Here is a 19,883-nt window from a genome sequence, read left to right as displayed (position 1 = left end):
GCAGCATCTGCTGGCATCTTTAAAAATGCAACTGCAGAAGTCTTTCATCTCAGGTTTTTGAAGTGGGATCTGACTACTGTGTAAGTAGTTAACCAAATAAATGGTTGGGGAAGACTGTTAAAATTGCCTCATGGCCAGCAGAGAACATCTGATTCTTGAGCAGACACCATGCCCAGCTTTTGCTTCCTTTTAATATTGATGGGTTTTCTAGCAGTACTTTCATGTCAAAGTGTGCATTCTTCTTTGCTAAGTAAGGGGGAATTAGGCATATTTTTCTGCTGAAGGAAGCTTGTGCAAAGGAGTCTGTGCTGGCACTAATTAACAGCAATACATGGCCAGAAAACTTACACAAAGCTTTATTTTTCTACAGCTAATTCATTCACATGTGAGAATGTGAGCCAAGTCATTCTGAGAATTAACTTGGTAAAACTTATAGGTGCTGAAATTGCTCTCTTTTTAAAATACCGTACACATTCCTCAGTAATATTGGTAAGATGGCTTTTAACCAAGCACAGTCAGTCATTCAGAACTGGCTGTGCTGATGCTGTCTCAAACACAAAGAAAAGAGGAGGATTGTTCTGTTAGTTCTTAGTATGACCATGCTTTTCTGTCTGCCTCATTCTCTTGGCTACTGCAAGTTATAAAGCAGGAGGAGAATTTATTTTGCCTATGTATTTATCAATTAAAACAATGACCTGTTACCCAGAAAGCTTGCCCTTAGCTATATCACACAACTTAAGACCCCAAGGAGGAGGAATTCAGCACAAGGGATTGTAAAGGCTCTGACAGCTTATCCTGTAAGGTGGGTTTGTCTCATTTTGTGTGTGATAGCATGAAGGCTTGGTTACTTAATCTTGCTTGTGTTCCCATGTGGCAACTCTGGAAGATATTCTGACTTCAGGTGTGTAAATAACTTGACAAAGTATACTCAGTTGGCATACATGGACTATTTTTTTATTCCAGGGTCACTTTTTCCACTTATGGGCTTAATTAAAATTGAGTTTTCAACCATTCTTTTCCCAGTTTTGTGTTTTATCTGCTAACAAACTTAGCCTCAGTTTTTCTCCTACCCACATTATGTTCTACACTATTTTAGGTTGGCACAGGTGCTTCATTTTTTGAAAGTCTGCTTTTTAACTATCCTGGTGCTCTTCAGTAATGGCTGCTGAGTTATTTCTCCATGTGACACCTGCAAGGCTCTAGGAAGTAGTTTACAAGTATGTGTGGAAGTTTTCACCAGCAGTGCCCTTGTGACAAAGACAAGAGAGTGGTGATTTAGGAAACTGTCCTGTTGAAATGTTGCTATGTAACATTAGGCTGGAGAACAAGTTATGCTGTCACTTTTTTAGACTGATCTTGTCACTGCTGCAATTCAGTACTGTGTGCATACACGCCTGCTCGAAGGACAGATGTAAGATATTATTTTTTCCCTTGCTGTGTCTAAATGGCATTAAGAGAGCAGTTTACTTTTTTTAGGAACCACGCATCCCTAAAACCTTTTCCTGATCCTGTTTTCCCTCTGAATATTAGGTGCTAGCGTGTTACACTGAGAAAGCAGCAGGTGTGCCAGCTGGATTTTTCTTGCTGGAAGTAGTGATTTTAAAATCATAAATATGAACTACATAAAAGAGAACCTGGTATCCTCCTTGAGAGGAAATTGTCCACTTCAAAAATATTCTGTACTGCTGCTTTTGTTTTCCAAACAGCCAGCTGAAATGTGGGGTGTAGCTGTTTTGTTCCTTGCATGCTCCCTCTGAGTAGAGGGTGAGACAGAACTGTGCAGAGGTGAAGATACCTGCTCAGGAAGATGTGTGACTGAGAAAGAATATCCAAGGGCGTGTGAGTATAATGACAACCTCCCAAGTTCCACTTTCCCTGGTTTTTTACTTTGTAGGAGACGAGTTAACCTGCAAGTGGACGCAAACCCCTTAACTGCTGAGAGGCTACAAGGCCAACAGCCCCAGCCAAGAGACCATATAAGAGCATCAGATGCATTTTGTAGCTAGGCAGGGAGGAATGTGACAGCTGAGGTTGCGTGCCGAGGGCCGTGGGGATGTGTCATCAATAATTCACTTCCAAAAATAAAAATAACTTTGGTCACTGAAACAGCTTAAAATTCTGATGACTTAGCCTTAGCATTTTGCAGCCAAAATCTTGGAACCTAATCTTTTCTCCCTCAGGGTTCATATATAACAGTCTCCAAGCTCCACACCAGATTAAGCTTATGATGATAAACTATTTTCATAGGCTCATGCACACATTTGGTAGTCTTACATCTACAGTGATCTATAATGTCCTGTGAAGCACTACTGAAAAGCAGTGATTTATTTTACATGACCCACTTACCCTGTTCTAAGGCTACAAATGTAGAGGTCAAAATGAAGCCAAAGAGCTACTGAGGCTGCACGAGAAACCTCCAAAGAGGACCATGTTTGTGTTGAGTGCTGCCAGGGGATGTTTGCCTACTACCTTTTTGTCCCTACTCTGTTGCTGGAGATAAAGCTAATGTGCAACATTTTACCCTTGTTTCTGCTCTTCATTTAGGCACATAAACCCATCCTTGTGGCACAGTGATCAGCTGACTGAAGCATTTCACAACACGAAGGCAGCCTGTTACACTAGCTCAGCAGCTCGGGGATGTCACAGGGGTGCTGTCCCTACACTCCAGAGCAAGGATCTGTTTCACTGCTGACCTAAGGACTATCTTTGGATCGCTTGTTTCTAGGATCCCTGTGGTATCTGGAAGGGTGAATGCAGCACAGCGGCCCCATCCTGGCACAGGGCATCAGTGACAGCATGCCTTTGTGTCCTGACACCTGCATTCCATCCAAAAGCTGGAAAATATCTGAAATCTTGTCATCACATATTTTTTGTGGCCTTTTCTAGTCTGGAATATTACTAACCTACTATTTGGGATGTTCCTGGGGAATTTCAAACAACAACAAATGCAAAGATATTACGACAATGTAAATCCAAATAACGGGTGAGTAACAAAGTAGAGTCAGGAACATTTTACATATCAGCAGTTAATCCTCCCTTGGTGTTGCTTATGCATCCATGCTCCTATTTTGGCTTCTTACTTAATTTTGCAAAACCCTACTGTCATTTTTAGATAACTATATCCTTTGGAAAAATGATTTAGGATTACAGTACCTCAGAAACAGTACTACAGAAACTAGGAACAATACAAAGGGAAAAAGAACTCAGTAAATGCCTCTTAAAATGCAGCTTAAAATTAAGTTACCATGAAATACTGAAAAGTAATACTGGGGGGAAAAACTGTCCACGCAGCTCTGGTTTTTTGTTTTTTTTTTTTGTGCTCTGAGCAGCAACTCCACTGTTTCCCCAAACTTTTGATATACTAGATAGAAAACTTTCCATCTTAAAAAAAATAAACTAAAAAGGTGGCAGCACGTGGCTCCTTTTCCTACTTTTCTCAGCAGCTCATGGGTAAAAACACTGCCAAGGAATGTTTTCAGACCAGCAGTGTGATATTCCCTAGAGGCCATACATAATAGGCCCTGCATCACGGGACTTAAGGGGTCAGGCAGTTCATATCAATGTAATAAATCCAAGGGCAGATGTTTACATGTCTCCACTTAACAGGAGAGTGAGAAATCAAACTGGCCTCCTGGAAAATCCCAACTGTTTGCTGCATGCAGACTTTTCTGCCATGCAGCTGTGATTCAGTCCCTCAGTGAAGCAGTGCTGCACTTTGATAAAGCTTGAAAGTCAGCCACAAATACTACAGCATTAGGCAAGCTGAGACTGACTTTGCTGCTGCCACTCTCTGCTTGTTTAGGCACCTGTATCAATCATTTTACTGTTCTTGTACTTTGTTTTGCAAGGTTTATTTAATTTTAAATCCTCACTTTGACTATTTTAGGGTATCACTGAGTACAACCTCACTAAATATTGAAATAGGCTTTGGTTTGTTTTTTAACTATGAATAGTCCTTGGGAGTTAAAAGACAGCATTTCACATTACTTTCCAGCCTGTGCCAAGCATATTCAAGTGAGTGGGTGTAAATTGAGGCCTGTAAGCCTTGTCTTAGAATGTGCTAAAATAGACCTGGCATCAGACATGAGTTATTTGAACCTTGACTTAGCTTTGTATCTAACAGACACTGGGGTTTTTCCCTCTTTTGAGTTCTTCCTCAATTGTGAGCTAACCATCTAAAGCAAAAGGTAGTGGCAAGTTATTCCCACCCTGTAAGAAGTATGTTGATTTTGAAATTGCTCCACCAGCCAACCAGACTTGCACAGGCATCACCTGATAAGAAAACTGATAACAGCTTACTTCTCATGTGAAACACCTGACTAAATATGCTGCTTCTTGTTTTCTGTGTATGTTTTAAAAAACTGTTTTAGACCTATGGCCAAGCGTTGAGCACATTTCATTTTCTTCCATATTTGTACATACACATTGGCAGACAGGTACAAACTCTAACACACAAGGAGAGAGCACATATACACATCCTTAGGTTTAGCAGAATTAATTTGTTTTAAAGATGGGAGGCCTTCAGCTCTCCTTACTAAGAATACCTAATGCTTATTTTTGCATTTCAGTTCTCCACTTTATGGAACCACAGTTTCTGGCAACACTCCTCATTAAAACTCGTGCAAGAGCTGAAAACCCCACAAAGACTTGGCTAGAATCGTTGCAACTTACAAGCTAGGATAAAAAACAAGGGATGGACATACAGCACAAGAGGCAGAACAGTGACTTTGATCATAGAGAACAGGGAACAAAAACAGCCAAACAGCCAAAGATTACTTTTCAAAGGTTAGTTGGGGTTTTTAACTTGTGTTCTTTAGGTATAAAGGACTTGGGATCTGGGAATGCAAGGAGTACTGTGTCTGCTGAGTAAAGTCCCTCAATATTCTGTCAAACACATGTCAGTGCCCATTCATATAGTCACTGAGATGCAGTTTTAAAAAAATATATTGAAGTTTGTTTTCTCCTGTTTACAACATTTCATAGACTGACTGCATTTTAATTATGTTCTATTAAATATCTCTGCTTTATCCTTTGACCTGCCTTATCATTGTCATACCGTGCTCTAGAGAACTCAGGTTCTTGCCTCTTCCTCAGCCATGTAACACTGGAAGTTACTAGAAAGTCAAAACTGTGCTATTTTTAATTTTAAGTATGGAGAAAGAATATGTGTTTCTTCTACAGGCTCCACTACATTTTCTGAGAGCCTTTATTTTTCATGCTTCAGCATTGACCCTGTGGGAGGGACCACCTGGGAAAGCAGTAACCATTTTTATTCATGAGGTCACTGAATGAAAACAGAAAATAACCTGCAGTCTGAGGCCCCCCCAAGAGACTCAAGTGAAGACGCATTTCAGAATCCCTTCTTTAACTCATGACTCCTCAAATGTTTTTTCCCTTGGATCACAGCACTGGAGTTATTTTTGGAGAAATTCCAGAAAACTTTGTGACTCTTTCAGCATCTCAGAAAGAGTGACTGTGACTCTGACTGTCACTGCACTGCACTTGGTATAGCTAGACAGAGACAACAGATGCCAGCTGGAATCAGGGATGAAGGGATGGAAAGGCAGAGGGATAAGCCAAAATATCAGGTGAAGCAACTGGCAGAAAAAATGCCTTTGTTAAATGATAGTTTAGACCTAGAACTTAGATGGATATGTTTAAATTAGACTCTGCTGTCAATACTTAATCTCTGTAATTAACATTTGTTGAACAGTGATAATATGCGCAGAAAAAATCTCCTAACTGCAAAACCTTCCACTCCACTTTGAAACAATTTTAATTCTTAATGTGAAAATTACACATCTGCTTTTTCATCTAGTCTCTCTTTTCAGACCCCTTTGTTTCTTATGCACATCTTCAGTCCTACTTCTGTGATGACCAACAGTATGGAATGGCTTCTGTACAAGAAAAAACTACCCAAGTGGGACTCTGCTACAGCTGATACAAGAACTTTCTAGAAGCAAAAGTAACACAAAAGAAGTGGACACACAATTCAGCCTTAGTATTTCTTCCAATACAAAGTCTAGAGCACAGAGTAAACATTGCAATAGGTACATTCAGGGTTAGTAAGGTGCAGTTTTTCACGTAACAAATAGCAGCCTTGCAAAGGGTTCCAAAAACACCAGCAAAGCACATTGTGGATGCTAGACTTACATCAAGTCAAGGATTCCATAACAGGCAAGTTCATGAAAGCAGCTAATTGTGGGTTACTCAATATCACATCTGGCTCAGGGTAGCTTATCCCTCCATGAAACTAAAAATAGCAGATATTGGGAGAGCATTCTGGGAAGATATCATAGAGTACCTTGATTCTTATTCTTCCCTAAGTACCTGCATATGGCCACTGCTGCTGCCCTCCCCTAAAGAACTGGCTAAAAATACCCTGTATGCTCTCTCTCTCCTCAAAAAAAACCCCTACAAGTATAGAGAAAGAGATTTTTTTTTTCCATGTTTTGGGTAAAAAAATCCAAAGCAATAAAACTCTCCACTGACCAGGCAGGAAAGACCTCATAGCAGCTATTATTTCTCGAAGGCATCCAAGAAAACAATAGGTCCATCCTGGTGGTGCTCCAGCCTAAAAATGGAAAAAAACAACTGCTGGGCTTCCCCATCCCCAGTCTCAAGACTGTTTTTGCCAAGACTTTGCTCCCTGCCTTCCACATCCAGAATCCATATCTCTTTGCAGCTGGGGTGCACTGGTCAAGGCAGACTTTTACAGCGAGCCAGTGCAGCCATTCCTGTCACATTCATTAGATTCCTAAAGAAACATCATATGACACAAACTGATTCTGCTTCATCAAGCAACCAAGTTGATGACAAATATTTGCACTGTCACTGTAACTCAGCAAAGGTGGGGAAATTGAATCATAGAATTGTTAGAAGTTGGAAATTACCTCTAAGTTCAACTGTTAACAGAAAGAATTCAATGAAAGGAGGGAAAAGGTTTACTGTAAATTGCTCACAGTCTGATGCAGCCTTAAAACTTAAGTATGAAACAGATAATTTTGAAGGTTTTTTGACAATTTAAAGAAAATAAGCATTTCAGTGGCACAAAATCATTGAGTATTTTAGACAGAAAGGATAGGAACAATTAATTAATTTTGCTTAAAATGTTTTTTTCTTAAACAAGACTGACATAAATGAGAAAGAAGAAGGGAGTAATGAAGGAAAGAAGTAGAAAGAAGAAAAATAAAAGAGTTAAGAGCTCAGCATTTTTTTAAACCATCTTTTCAGAAAGGATCATTTCTGTTCTGAATGTTTGATGCACAGCTCTTGGGAAGCACCACACTCACAAAAAAGAGCATCCTTACTTTTTCTCCTTTTCAACATTTATGTCAACAAGTTAAAAAAAATATCCTCCAAATATTATAAAAGGCAAAACAACTCCTTCTTTTCCCTTTAAATTTCTTTATTGCTACGATGAATGCTGTAATCAAGTCAAATTGAACCATTTCTAAAAGCATTACTAAGATTTATATCAAACAGAAAATGGTCTGCCTGCAGGAACTGCTTCTCATTCCACCATGATGCAACAAATTGGAGACAAAAGCTTTAAGAGACACACACTGACATGCAATTTTGTCATTAAGAACTGATCTCACACTAGGCAAATAATATTAGTGTACCTATCCCCACATCTGCAGAAGTTATACATGGTGACAGGTTTCATGTAACACCCTTTTAATAGCATGAAAAACAATACAAGACAGAGTGGCATGTTTGCAGTAGTGGTTCAATTTAAAGTAACTGATGAAAGAAGTTTAAATTAAGAGATCAGATAACTTTTCATAATTAAATTTCAACACACTGTTCAGTTGTTCAACATTATCATGAAGTATTTTATTAACTCTCTTAACATCTTAATATTTCTACTGCCTTTCTGCCCACTCATAGTTTGCATATAATTATCTTGAAACTTTGTGCCACCTCTAGTAAGCAGAGAATTTTTTACCCAAAACTTTTTCTGTTAATAGACTTTCAATTTAGCAAAGTTTAGACTTAGTTCTATTGCACTTTGAGGCAAACTTTAGAAGAGTGATATTAAAATTAATTGGGGAAGTATTATAAGCTAATTAGGCCAAATTCTCGGCCCTCATGAAATAACTTCTGATTTGAGCAGAGAGCAGGGAAAGAAAGTTGGGCCTCTTGGCAATTAAAATGTCTTCCTTCAAATTTGGGATTGCAACTTCTAGATTACATATTAGATTACATGTTCATTTCAGTAGCTCCAGTGGCTAAAATGTAGTTCATTTACATTTATAAATACAATTGATAATTTCAGAAAAAGCTTGTATGTCTATTTTTTCCTTTCACAGAAGGATCCAGGTTGGAAGAGACCTTTAAGATAATCTAGTCCAACCATCAACCCAGCACCACCATAGTCCCCAAGGGCCACATTCAGACACTTTTTGAACACTTCCAGAGATGGTGACTCCACCACCCTCCTCGGGCAACTTACTCCAATGCCTGGCCAATGCCTTCCCCCTAAAGAGTTCTTGTTTTCCAAGACACAGACTGTACACCAACAAAGCCAACAGCAGGGAGGAGGGGGATGCACAGAATGATGATCTGGCAGTGCAGCTTTCCCATCTGACTACTTCAGGACCTTTCGGGCACTAAACAACAGTTTTCTTGAAGCCTAAGCTATTTATGTGGGACTTCAGCAAGCAACAAGGGGAACAAGCATTCCCTTTGGAAAATTTAAAAAATGTACAAGTGGGCTGAAAGCGAGCTGCTTCTGAAGCAATTTCAGACACCATCCCCCTACGCTAAAAACAGCTTGTACCTCAATTTATTTGAGATCCTACATCAAATGATGAATAGAAAAATATGTGTCATCCTTTTCCATTAAGAAAATATATGCAAAAATAAATCCTCCAAGTGGCCTTACAATCTATGGCTGCGGGAGGCATTAAGCTCGCTCCTGCGGGAGCACCCACTTAGAAGACTTTAAGATGCAATCTGGAATGTTTCTGATCCCTCGAGCGGAACACGAGGAAGACTGAAGGTAAGGATAACACCTCACACCTGCTGATCTGATCTGCGCAGGACGTCCCCGCGGCATGAGGAGGCTTCCTTCACCTCCCGGCTGTGGCACCACCGTGTGAACCTGGGCACGCCGCGGCTCCAGCAGCACGGAGCGACGCTCCACCTTCAGCGTGCGGAGGTTTTGTGTATGCAAAGGAAAATCCCCCCGCTGCCCGCAGAGGCCCTCCGGAGCTCCGTCCCCACAGGCTGCCTCCGTCCCCACAGGCTGCCTCCGTCACCACAGGCTGCCTCCGTCCTCCCCTGCAGGCGGCGCCCGGGGCCCAGCGCCGCCGGCGGCCGCTTCCCCCGGGATGCTCCAACGCGGCCGAGGCGGGGGGCGCAGGGAAGCGGCCGCGGGGCCGTGCCGAGCCGGCCGCCGCCCAGGGAAGCCGGGATGGGCTGAGATCCCTAAGGGAAACCCCCGGCTGCCGTCTCGCTGCCCTCCCACCGCCTCTCCCGGCGCTCGTCTCCACCTGCGGCCCGGCACGGCGATGGTTTCTCCAGGAAGCGCTGGAGCATCCGCCGGCGCCAGTGCCGCTTCCTCCCTTCCGCGTCTGCTCCGTACCCGGTCCCCGCAGCTGCCGCTGAGGTGAGGGTCTTTTCAAGACTAAGATTCAAGTTTATTTACGTCTTCTAAAAATGACTATTTTCCTGGTTTATTAGACTATCTTTCCTTTATCCATATTTTCTGCTTCTCTTTTTCCCTTCTTGAAAATACTTGAGAAATACGTTCTGATGAGAGGAAATAAGAGTGCGTTAGAGGCGCGCTGTAACATTGAACCGTAAAACTTTTTCCTTTTTTAAATCCTAACTCTGATCTTACTGCATTTACTGTATTTCTTCCTCTCCCTAGTGTCCAAAAGTCGACATGTCTAGCAAAAAGGCAAAGACGAAGACCACCAAGAAGCGCCCTCAGCGCGCCACTTCCAATGTGTTTGCGATGTTCGATCAGTCGCAGATCCAGGAATTCAAGGAGGCCTTCAACATGATCGACCAGAACAGGGATGGCTTCATTGACAAAGAGGACCTGCACGACATGCTCGCCTCCCTTGGTAATATCCCTTTCCTCTGTTCATGCTTGCCAGGCAAATTTGTGCTGCAAAAATCAAAATAGTGAGTTTGGGAAATGCAAGGTGTGGTGTCTCAGTTTGTGTTACACTCAGTTTGTGTTACCACTCTGTTTGTATGGCAATTACTTGTTCAGTTTGAAAGCTAAACAGAGTATAAATCCCTTTATTTGCAGGAAAGAATCCAACGGATGAATACCTAGATGCCATGATGAATGAGGCTCCGGGCCCCATCAACTTCACCATGTTCCTCACCATGTTTGGTGAGAAGTTAAATGGCACCGACCCGGAGGATGTAATCAGGAATGCTTTTGCCTGCTTTGATGAAGAAGCAACAGGTATGTGGGTGCAACTCGGCTGCTTGGCAGGGGTATGGCTGGGTTTTTATGTTTGTTATTTAGGTTTCTGAACAGTATGCTGATTTTTGCACCCTTATAAATTAAATATGATATGGTAATCCTAGGTGGCATATTCTGCTAAATTACTGTGTGGGAGTAAAATCTGTCTGGCTGTTCTGTGTCAGTACTGAGGACTAGTGGGACTGTTCTTCTGTGAGGCTTTGAACAAGAGTTTAATTGGGCAGTGTGTATGTTCCTCAAAGTGTAAAACAAGATGTATTTGCTCTAAGATGAGGAACTTAAATCAGTAATGTGTGATATTTTTATGGTGTTAAAAGGTAATAATAGGAAATCTCTCATACAACTGAGTTTGTCCCCCTCTGCAGTAGGTCTGGAATGTGTCTAAATTCTTCAGATGTTTAATATTTCAAGACACGCTGTCCAGATTTCATAAAGTCTTACAAACCCTCTCTGACTGAGCACTCTTTATGGCCCTGAGGACAAATGTCATGCTCTCACCTGCAGCTCAGTTTGCTTTCAGATTGCAGGAAAGTCTGCAGTCTTAGTGGTCTAAAGGTAAAAACCGGGTGGGGTGTAGAAGGCAGAAATGACAGCTTGGACTGACTTGGAAAGCAAGATAAAGGGAAAGAGTAAAACACAGAACTCAGTTTTACTATATTGGACTTCCAAGGTTGTGCCTGTAATCTTGAGGTTAGAGTTTATGCTTTTTGTATTTATTCACCTAGGCTAAGATTCCTGAGAAGTGTGTAGAAACTGGGGATGAATCCATAAGGCAATTCAGTGGAATTATCAGTGGTTTGATATGTTGTGAACTTGTCTTACTAGCTCATACTGAAATTATGTAACCGCCGTACTAGAAATGACACTGCATCTACACCTTTCCTCACAACTGTCCACCGCAGTATTTTAATCTAACCAGCTGATCTGTGCTCTGCACCTTTTGAAGGATATCCTTCCGTTTCAACAGCTATTTTCAGTCTGTGTATTTTTAGCACCTTTTTCAAAGTGCATCGCCTTCCTGCTGAGGTGTAGGTAAACAGGCTTTCAGTTGGTAAGGCCTTTTCAAATGTTAATCGACTTCCTCCCTCTCAAGGGCAATCTCTTTACCATTTCCTATAGAAGGAAGTTTGTTAGTAGGTTAATTATTTTCTCTCCACAGGTAGTCTCACTCACTGTGCTAGGGTTTTTTTTTGTGTGCACCAAAACAAGAGCCTGTGAATTACAATATAAAGAAAATGGTTGTGCTACCAGTTCTTTGGAACATAAACTTCTGTGTCTATCTAACCAATAAGTTACTAGTTTGGGCACCCATATACTGATAAGATTGATTTTAATATCTCTCAGCTTTGTGTGGTAAATGTTTTAGTCTAGTCCTACAATAATTTGAGGATACTAGTTTGTTCTACAGTCTTGTTTTGTGTCTTATGCCACCCTCAAATTTTAACCAGGAGACATGTCAGATAGTTTTATTGAGCAGCACTGTTTTATTGAGTTTTGATTCATAACAGTCAATGAAGTCTTCAAAACAGCATGTGATGTGTTTGTAGAACCCATGTCATGTTAATCCTTTATTAATTTTATCTTCTTATTTGGCTTCTGATCAGTTTGTTCCTTTCAAAAATGTAAAAGAGCATTTCCAGCTACATCAAACTCTTTTACTCTTTTTCTCATTTCATGGTCTCCACTTGTGTGTTTGTTATGGGCCTGATTTTCTAGCTCTACATCAGTGTAGGTCTTTTGAAAGGGAGTAATACAAACCAGATCCTATAGATGACGATAAGGTAGTCATACTTGTTAGGTTTTACTTACATTTCCTATATTGCCAGCCCAGTTGGACATGTTGCTTCAGCATTACTGTCATGTGTAGTGCTATGAAATTGGTATAAAAGTTGTATCTGTCTGCATTTGGAGTATTTTTAATCTGGTCTTTGATCCTGCGTTGTCATCTGCTGTGTGCTGCTTGCAACAGGCTGAATCTTAAGTTTTGCTTCATTTATTTATTGCTCCCCATCTATGCTGAAGCTGTGTGGGAGGGACAGGAGCCCTGTTTGCTTTACAATTTGTTGCTGATAAAACTTGTGGCTTATTCCTGGTCTGGCAGCCCAGTTCAGTGTTTAAACAACTACCTATTCAGTCAGGAGCAATTAAGTCCTTGAGGCTAAACTTGCAGCACCAAAGGCCTTGCATTCTTTGAATACTAATCCTTATGTCATCTCTCATCACTGCTTGGTCTCTGTAGGACAGAGAGTCTCATCTGTTTAGCTGCCTTTTCCCTCTTCTTTATGCCCATCTTCAAAGACAGAACTCCAAGGTTTGACCCATTAGGATGGGCCTGGCTAACTGAACAGTCTCCCTGTTTCTGAAGTAGAAGATTGCTGCTAGCCTTCTTCATTTGCAGTCAGTATCCAAGGGCTGGTCTGCACTGGGATATGGTGCTGTTTTCATTAGCATATGTTGAAACACATTATTTTTTTTTTCCCTTCCCCCAGCATATACCACCCCCGTGCTAATTTGTCATGCTCATTGACTGCTTTTTGGTCCCCTGATTCCCTGTTTGGTTTTGTCTCTTTAATGAACTCTGTTTGCTTAACTTATGCAACTCTCTTTCCAAAGCAGCACTTTTCTTATCACATTCTAATTGAATCTACATTAGTTGATGTGGGTGCCTACATATGATTTCCAGCTGTTCCACAGAGTTTACTTTCTTACTCTTCTTTTTGGAGCCTACTTCTATCTCTTCTGTTCTGTTACTGACATTTCTTCAACTAAAGTTCAATAACCAATTTCTTTCTCAAATGAAGCAACTATTGTGCTGTTAAAGGTATGGTTAGTTGTATATCAGCATTTAGCAGTTTCTGCATTCTACAGTCTACCCTTTGTTATGCATGGTTCTTTTTTCATCTCTAAATTTTCCTGGAATTACTTGGCAACTGGTTAGCAGAAGATACCTAGAAACTGCTCCTTTTTATATCTTTGTTAACTTCCTCAAAAATCTTCTGCTCTTTTAGCATATAATAAATAATACATCCTACTCTTTTTTTTTTTACTGGGTTCTTTACCTTTAGCTCTCCACCATAAACATTCTTCCTGCCTCCTGAGCTAACTTGCTCAGTCCTGTCTGAAAGTCTCTTCTGTTATAAACTACTTCCCTGGACACTTGCCAGGAGTTCACTGTATCCACATAAACTGCCTCCAGCAACAGCGTTGTGCAGCACTGAAGAACCAGAGTGGTTATTTAGTCCCCAGGGGAAACTAGTTTATAGAGGATGTTCAAATATGTCTAATTAAGGCAAGAAAAATATAGTTCATTTAAGAGAACTGCTTGTATAATGAAAACTAGCAGTCACAGGAACTTGTTTTTCCACTTTGAGCCGTTGAAGATGAGTAGATGGAAATAAGTGTTATTATACCACTGCAGGTCAGGCCCTGTCTTCAAAAATCTGTATGAAATGCATTAAACTTCCTTTCCCTTTGCACTCAAGGAATTTCTTTAGAATTCAGTTAAGGAAATTTGCTGAGGCTCTGTGCAAATGCAGATGTAATATATGTAATATAACCAGGCACTGGTTAATTGCCTGCCCATGTGCACATCTGTGCTGCTGCTTTTGGAGACCCAGCTCAGAGGCCCGGCCTCCCTTTCGTGTTTCTCTCTGCGTGTCTCATTCCAGGGTTCATCCAAGAAGACTACCTGCGGGAGCTGCTGACCACCATGGGAGACAGGTTCACGGATGAAGAGGTGGATGAGCTGTACAGAGAGGCCCCCATTGACAAAAAGGGCAACTTCAACTACATCGAGTTCACACGCATCCTCAAACATGGAGCGAAGGACAAGGACGACTGAGCCAATCCCTGGATACATGCAGATAGCACCTTTAATTTTTAATTTTTTTTCTTCTCACTTAATTTTATTTCTCAGGATCTGTTTTTTCCTTTTTTTTTCTGGTTTTCTGGGACCATTGCATACATTTTTAGCACTGCAGCTTCTTCCTCTGTGGATCTTAAGGCTGCTCAGGCACACCTGCACCTTTGTAATAAGACTGGAAAGTGGCAGGGAGAGAGAGAACAGCTTACAGTGTTAGATGTTGAAGGACAAAGATCAGAGAATGTGGAGGCCCGGGTAAAAATGTCAGTGCTACTCATCCTAGCTAGATTAATTTTACATTTTTAATGATAATTTTTCAAATAAATCACTGTCTACTAAGTGCAAAAATAAAATTTTCAAGCTAGAAGTATAATGTTTCTGTAATGATACTGTAAATATTTTTGCAGCTGTATGCAGTCATGTTGTTACCTATTTTTGCCTTAAAAATGATGCATTAGTCACTTAAGCATACTGATGTTTGTACTTCAGCAACTGAGTATTTCACCTGCTACTGTGAGCGTACACGTGAAGAAGAAATTCCTATCCTTCAAATTTTAGTGTATTGTAAATTAATCATTTCTGTCAGAGACTTGCACATTAAACATTTTAAATCTTATGTAGTTGAGCATGTATTTTACCACCTCAGTCCCTCCATTTCTCAACATTGAGTACTATATTAATACTACTTTTAAAATACTTAAAATGTAAATCCTAATGTCTTTTTTTAAAACAAGATATCATATATGGGTAGAGTTGCTTGAGTGATACTTCTTACCAGATCTGTGGGCTGCTGATACTGAATTAATGACATTTCATTGCAACCATTTATTTCTTTCTTTTTCTTTCTGTTTTTTTCAAAGCACAGTAGGAAGAGGGCTGGATGAAGAAAGGTGTGCTGTCTCTGTCCTTTTCATTTTCTGTTTGAAAATATTATTCTTGGTTTTTAAATGAAACAATATACACTATATTTTTAAGACCTCCTGCTGTGAGTGGTGTTTTGGACGTGTGAGACTTGAGGCGTTCCGTTTTGTTCCATTTGTCATAGTTGTATTTTCTATAGTTTTTGTGGTATGGAAGGCATGGCAGATTTGCTACAGTGTTCTGAAGCAATTTTGCCATAACTGGAATGCTTGTGGTTCTGCGGTTTTTGTGTCTTGAGAGAAAGGATGATCAGAGCTGCTTCTGACACCTCCAGGAATTGCATTGTGAATTCCTTCAGAATTTACGTTACAAAATTAAGAAAAATCATTTGGCTGAGAGCATTTTGCTGTTTCTTGGTAGGCTGCTGTTGCAAAGTGAACTTTCAAGAAATGCCACCAGAAGACAGTGGTGAAAGCTCTGAAGCTCCTGCTCTACCTCAGTCCCAGGGAGCTTTGGTGAGGCTTGGGAGGTGTGCATGCAGGGATGACCTGATCCCTCTGACTGTGGGCCCGTAGGAAACACATGGAAAAGCAGAGGGGAAAAAGGAGCTGAACAGAATCAGCAGAAACCCAAACGCTTCACAAATATTTTCCCAGAGAAACACTTCCCTTCGGAGGGGGCAGAGATTAGAAACACGAACAGGAACTCTTGTAAACTATCGGTGAAATCAGTAAGGATTTTGATGCTTCTGCAGGAGGCCGAGTCCTGCGGGCTCGGGCTGGGGCCATGCCGGGAGCCACCGGCAGGTGGCAGCACAGCTCTCGGCACGGACGCCGCTGGGACGGGCGAGCGCCTCCAGCCCCAAATGTTTGCTGGATTTGTTTGGGGTTTTGGGTTTGCTTCTTGTTTTGGGGGGGATTTTTAGTCCCGAAAAGCTCGTTTGGTGCATCGTGCATAGGGGGAAGATATGCTCCGTTCCCACAGAAGTCCTGTTCCTGCCACAGCAAAGGTTAATGGTGCCAGGATTTTTCACATTGCAGCTCTTGCACAAGTTGAATTTTTGGTCCTTTAATCAAATTAGTTCATTACAGAAGAGAGTAAAACGAGGCCTCTGCAGGCCCTTGGTACAGGCCTACAAACACACATGTGGTGTATGTTTGGCAAAGATTGGGTTTCAAAAGAACTTATGGCCTTCCTTGTAACTCAAACCAGAGACACTGCTCTTGCATTTCACTTCTCAGTATCTCAGTGAGGGCTCTTCCTCTTTTGTTCAGATTAGCTTTGAAAAAAACTGCCCCAAATTCAAATGTATATGTTTGCATAACTTTGTTTACATATGAAAGACTAAAACCTGTGATATAAACTAAACTGCTGGGGCTCAGAGTGAGGCAGCTGGTATTTACCTACAGCAATAAATGCCAATTGTTAAACCCCAGTATAGCAACACCTATATGCCATTTGGCCTTGTGATGACGAATTGTAGTTCATTAATACTATTGTTCTAAGCCTTGCCTTCGGCAGAATCCTGGTTTTACTCTCTTGACTTTAATTGCATTTAATGTTCTCATAAAAACATGTCAGAGAGAATGATAAAAATGGATTTTTGGTGTGTAACTCAGAGGCCTGGGATTTGTACTGCAAAGAAATTTTAAACCCCTGCTCGGATGCAGAGGGTGCCTTAAAGTCTGTGTGTGTCTGGAACAAGTAACACTGGTTTTATAGACTAATTGCAGTTCTTAGTCCTGGCAAAATCATTCTCAGTAAGAGCCACAGAATTTTCAAGTGTTCTCACTGAAGTGGGTCAGCAGAACATGAAGGCGTTTGTCGTGGGATGTCTTTCTCCTTTTATTTTTGTTATTAATTCAGCTGTTTTGTAGATAGGTCACTTGAGTGGAGGGCGGGAACAATGTGGCCTTGAATCCTCTCAGCTAGAAGAGAGAATTAAAAGTAGGTCTGCAACATTCAGGCTGAATGTTAAACCACTGAACAATTGAATAAGGGAGGGTGGAACCATCACAAGCAGCTGTGTTTCTTATTGTGCCTTCTTTTTTCTTTTTTCTTTTTCTTTTTTTTTTGGCAAATGAAGGAGCTTAGGCAGTGATCTCAGGAGAAGGAATAAAAGAGATCCATTCTACCTCGAGAGGACTCTTTGCTGCTCTTCAAGGTGAAGTTCCCAAAAGCCATGACTCACAAGTGGGGCTGGGATGCTTGTTTCCTGTGGTTGCAGAGGCACCAGAGCTGAACCCTAAATGAGTTTTAGCTTACAAACCGTTTCCTCTCCAGGACTGTTTGTGAGAAGTAGTGCCTCGCCAGGGAACTGTCTCACACATCCTGTATCTGGCTTAACACCCCCCACAAACTCCTGCCAGTGTAGGTAATAACTTGTAAAGGTTCTCACTGTCTGTGCTCCGTTTGAATGCCGTGCTTTGTAAGCTGCTGTGGCCCAGCACCTGATTATCCTTGAGCAACTCGGCTCTCTCTGTACTGGGCCAGTCAATTTGTCAGCTGTGCTGTCCCTACGTGTCAATTACAGCCCCAACTCCTGTAGAAAGGGCAGCGGTGACTCCTTAGCTCCTCTTCAGTATTTCATGCTGGTGAGACTCCGCAGATCCTCGCTCAATACCCTTGTTTTAACAGTTGCTAATTTTAGCACCTAACTCCCCTGTCAGGGCAGACAGCAGCATCTGTCAGTGCGGCAGGCGCGGCTCGCTGTGGGGAGCAGCAGTGGTGTCACTATTCTTCATTTAGATACCAAGCAGCCGGAATTTAACACAGCAGCGTCCAAATGTCAAATAGAACGGTGCTTGTTCTAAAAACCACCGAGGTCTGGAGAGAATTCCTGTCACCAGGGTGGTGGTGTCTAAATCCTAAGCACTCGGTCTGACCTTTGTGGACGGTTTCCTAGCGGCAGGCAGGGCTCGTTCTGCTATTCAAATAACCCCAGCTAACTGCTGACTCATCTCTGGTTCCACTGGGCACATCCCCGCGCTTAAATATAAAAATTGTTTCAGTAGCGCTCTTGAGCTGTGAAAGGCAAACCGGACCAGAGTTCCTCTGTGATCATCGTGAGATTAGAGGTGTCATGTAAACGGCATAATTAAAAACATAAAAAAGCGTTCATATGACTTTAATAGGGATGCATACCAGTCCCAGCAGGCTTCTTTCACTGAGTAGGTAAGACTTGCAAATTAAAGATACTTGCAGTTGGAAACTTCCTTTTTAAATAACTGCAGGTCACTGTGACATTGGGAATGGTTGCAAAAAGCTACAGTGAGACCACAATCATGGCACGCTGCCCCCTCCCACACACATGCACAAGATTTCCTGGGAAATTTACTCAGCTCCATGCCCCACAACCCTAGCAAGCTTCAAAGCTACAGGGCTGGAGTTAGTTAAAAGGAGAGTTGACAAGACTCATGTTAGTAAGATAAGCTTATGAACTTTGTGATTCATTTTTGGAAGATAATTAAATGGAACAAAATTACTTGCAGTTAGTACTTGCCTGTTTATTTTTTCACTAATTCAGGGCATAAGGTATTGTATCTTTATTAGAACCTGAGATATATGTTGGGCAAAACACAAGTTGTAACACTATTACTGCTATCCTGTTAGTAAAGAGGGGAACTTGGTCATGAATCTTAATCCTCCCACTTTGTCCACCCTACTTATCTGCTAATTAATAAAATGGTAGCAATGCAATTTTCAATTGTCAGAAGACAGCATTTCTTTCAGACTTTGAAATTTTTGTAACCTAATTGAGCACAACCTTATAACTTAAGCAGTAATAACTAGTGTTTCTGCTGTAGAAAGTCTAGGCATGCAAACTGTTGTTATTGATGTTTTTTAGCATATCCATCTATTCCGTGGCCACTTTTCCTAGGTGGGGCACAGAACAGCAGCACTGTTACAAATGTATTTGGGGGTGCTTTACTACATGCAGACCTAAGAGGAGGTAGGAGTCATCAAACTTGTACAAAATGATAAGTAAGGAATACACTACAAAAATGCAGAACTCTGATTAATTTGCTGGAAGATGACACGGGACTATCTGAGCCCCAAAGAGGAGGATGAATTGTTGCCATGAAGTGCTAGTTACAACAGTGTGATAAGCAGAAAACCTACCTGATAACAGCTGCAGCTGAATTTGGAAGCAAATTGCAATGTGGATGGGACAGTAATCAGAAGACAGTGATGACACTTGTTAAAAATATTTGATTCTACTCTGTTCCTGTTGCAAAGAATGCAGCCTGCTGTTCCTGAAATTTTCTGTCCCAAGCTCTGGACACAGATTTTGGGTATTTGAGTAGCTATCTAAACTAATGAAGATTAAAATACCAGAAAAGAAGATAGGGGGCAAGGCACTCAAGCATTTCCTGATGCAGCTGATCAGAGATATGACTCTCTAGTTGAGCTTCCAGTAGTCAGACTTCTCCAGAGGCTGGACATCAGTGCCCAGTCAACAATTTATGTAGCCCCATGCGTTGGCAGCTGACAGCTTTTCCAGAGCTCTGTTTTCTATTTGATGTTTGACTCCTCTCCTCCCCTCCCCTCCCATCCTTTGTGCAAGCCTTAAATGCCTTCCACATGTCAGGGGCCTGCATCTACCCTCTCTGTTGCAAGCCTTACACATGCTGAAGGGTTAAGACCTTCAAGCAAGAAAGGCATTCCCTTCCCTGCTTTGTGTACCACACCTTGGGCCTCACTTTG

At 41.4% G+C, this 19,883-nt stretch overlaps 2 protein-coding genes across 2 annotated transcripts in view; one reads left to right on the top strand and one right to left on the bottom strand.

Moving 5' to 3' along the window:
* Nucleotides 1-9,330, bottom strand: part of MYOM1 (myomesin 1) — a 105,395-nt gene extending 96,065 nt beyond the window's left edge. The window contains exons 1-2 of the mRNA XM_071417810.1: nucleotides 9,028-9,330; nucleotides 6,493-6,574 (exon numbers count right to left, since the gene is read on the bottom strand). The gene's annotated coding sequence lies outside the window, so the exon portion shown is untranslated. The remainder of the gene's footprint in view (nucleotides 1-6,492; nucleotides 6,575-9,027) is intronic.
* A 148-nt stretch (nucleotides 9,331-9,478) lies between these two features.
* On the top strand, nucleotides 9,479-14,931 carry LOC139585210 (myosin regulatory light chain 2, smooth muscle minor isoform-like). The gene is made up of 4 exons (XM_071417796.1): nucleotides 9,479-9,616; nucleotides 9,881-10,079; nucleotides 10,271-10,432; nucleotides 14,122-14,931. Exons 2-4 carry the CDS (start codon nucleotides 9,896-9,898, stop codon nucleotides 14,292-14,294), a joined length of 519 nt encoding a protein of 172 aa, XP_071273897.1. The 5' UTR covers nucleotides 9,479-9,616; nucleotides 9,881-9,895; the 3' UTR covers nucleotides 14,295-14,931.
* The last annotated feature ends 4,952 nt before the right edge of the window (nucleotides 14,932-19,883 follow it).

The sequence above is a fragment of the Agelaius tricolor genome, unplaced genomic scaffold, assembly GCF_023055355.1.
Source record: "Agelaius tricolor isolate 1412-34295 unplaced genomic scaffold, bAgeTri1.0.p SCAF_2, whole genome shotgun sequence".
NCBI classification, from domain to species: domain Eukaryota; kingdom Metazoa; phylum Chordata; class Aves; order Passeriformes; family Icteridae; genus Agelaius; species Agelaius tricolor.
This window is presented reverse-complemented; position numbering and strand designations above follow the sequence as displayed.

Coding starts and splice junctions, on each gene's coding strand:
- LOC139585210 (XM_071417796.1), top strand. CDS start 9,896: ATGTCTAGCAAAAAGGCAAAGACGAAGACCACCAAGAAGCGCCCTCAG. Junction 10,080..10,270: donor CGACATGCTCGCCTCCCTTG/GTAATATCCCTT, acceptor CTTTATTTGCAG/GAAAGAATCCAACGGATGAA. Junction 10,433..14,121: donor CTTTGATGAAGAAGCAACAG/GTATGTGGGTGC, acceptor GTCTCATTCCAG/GGTTCATCCAAGAAGACTAC.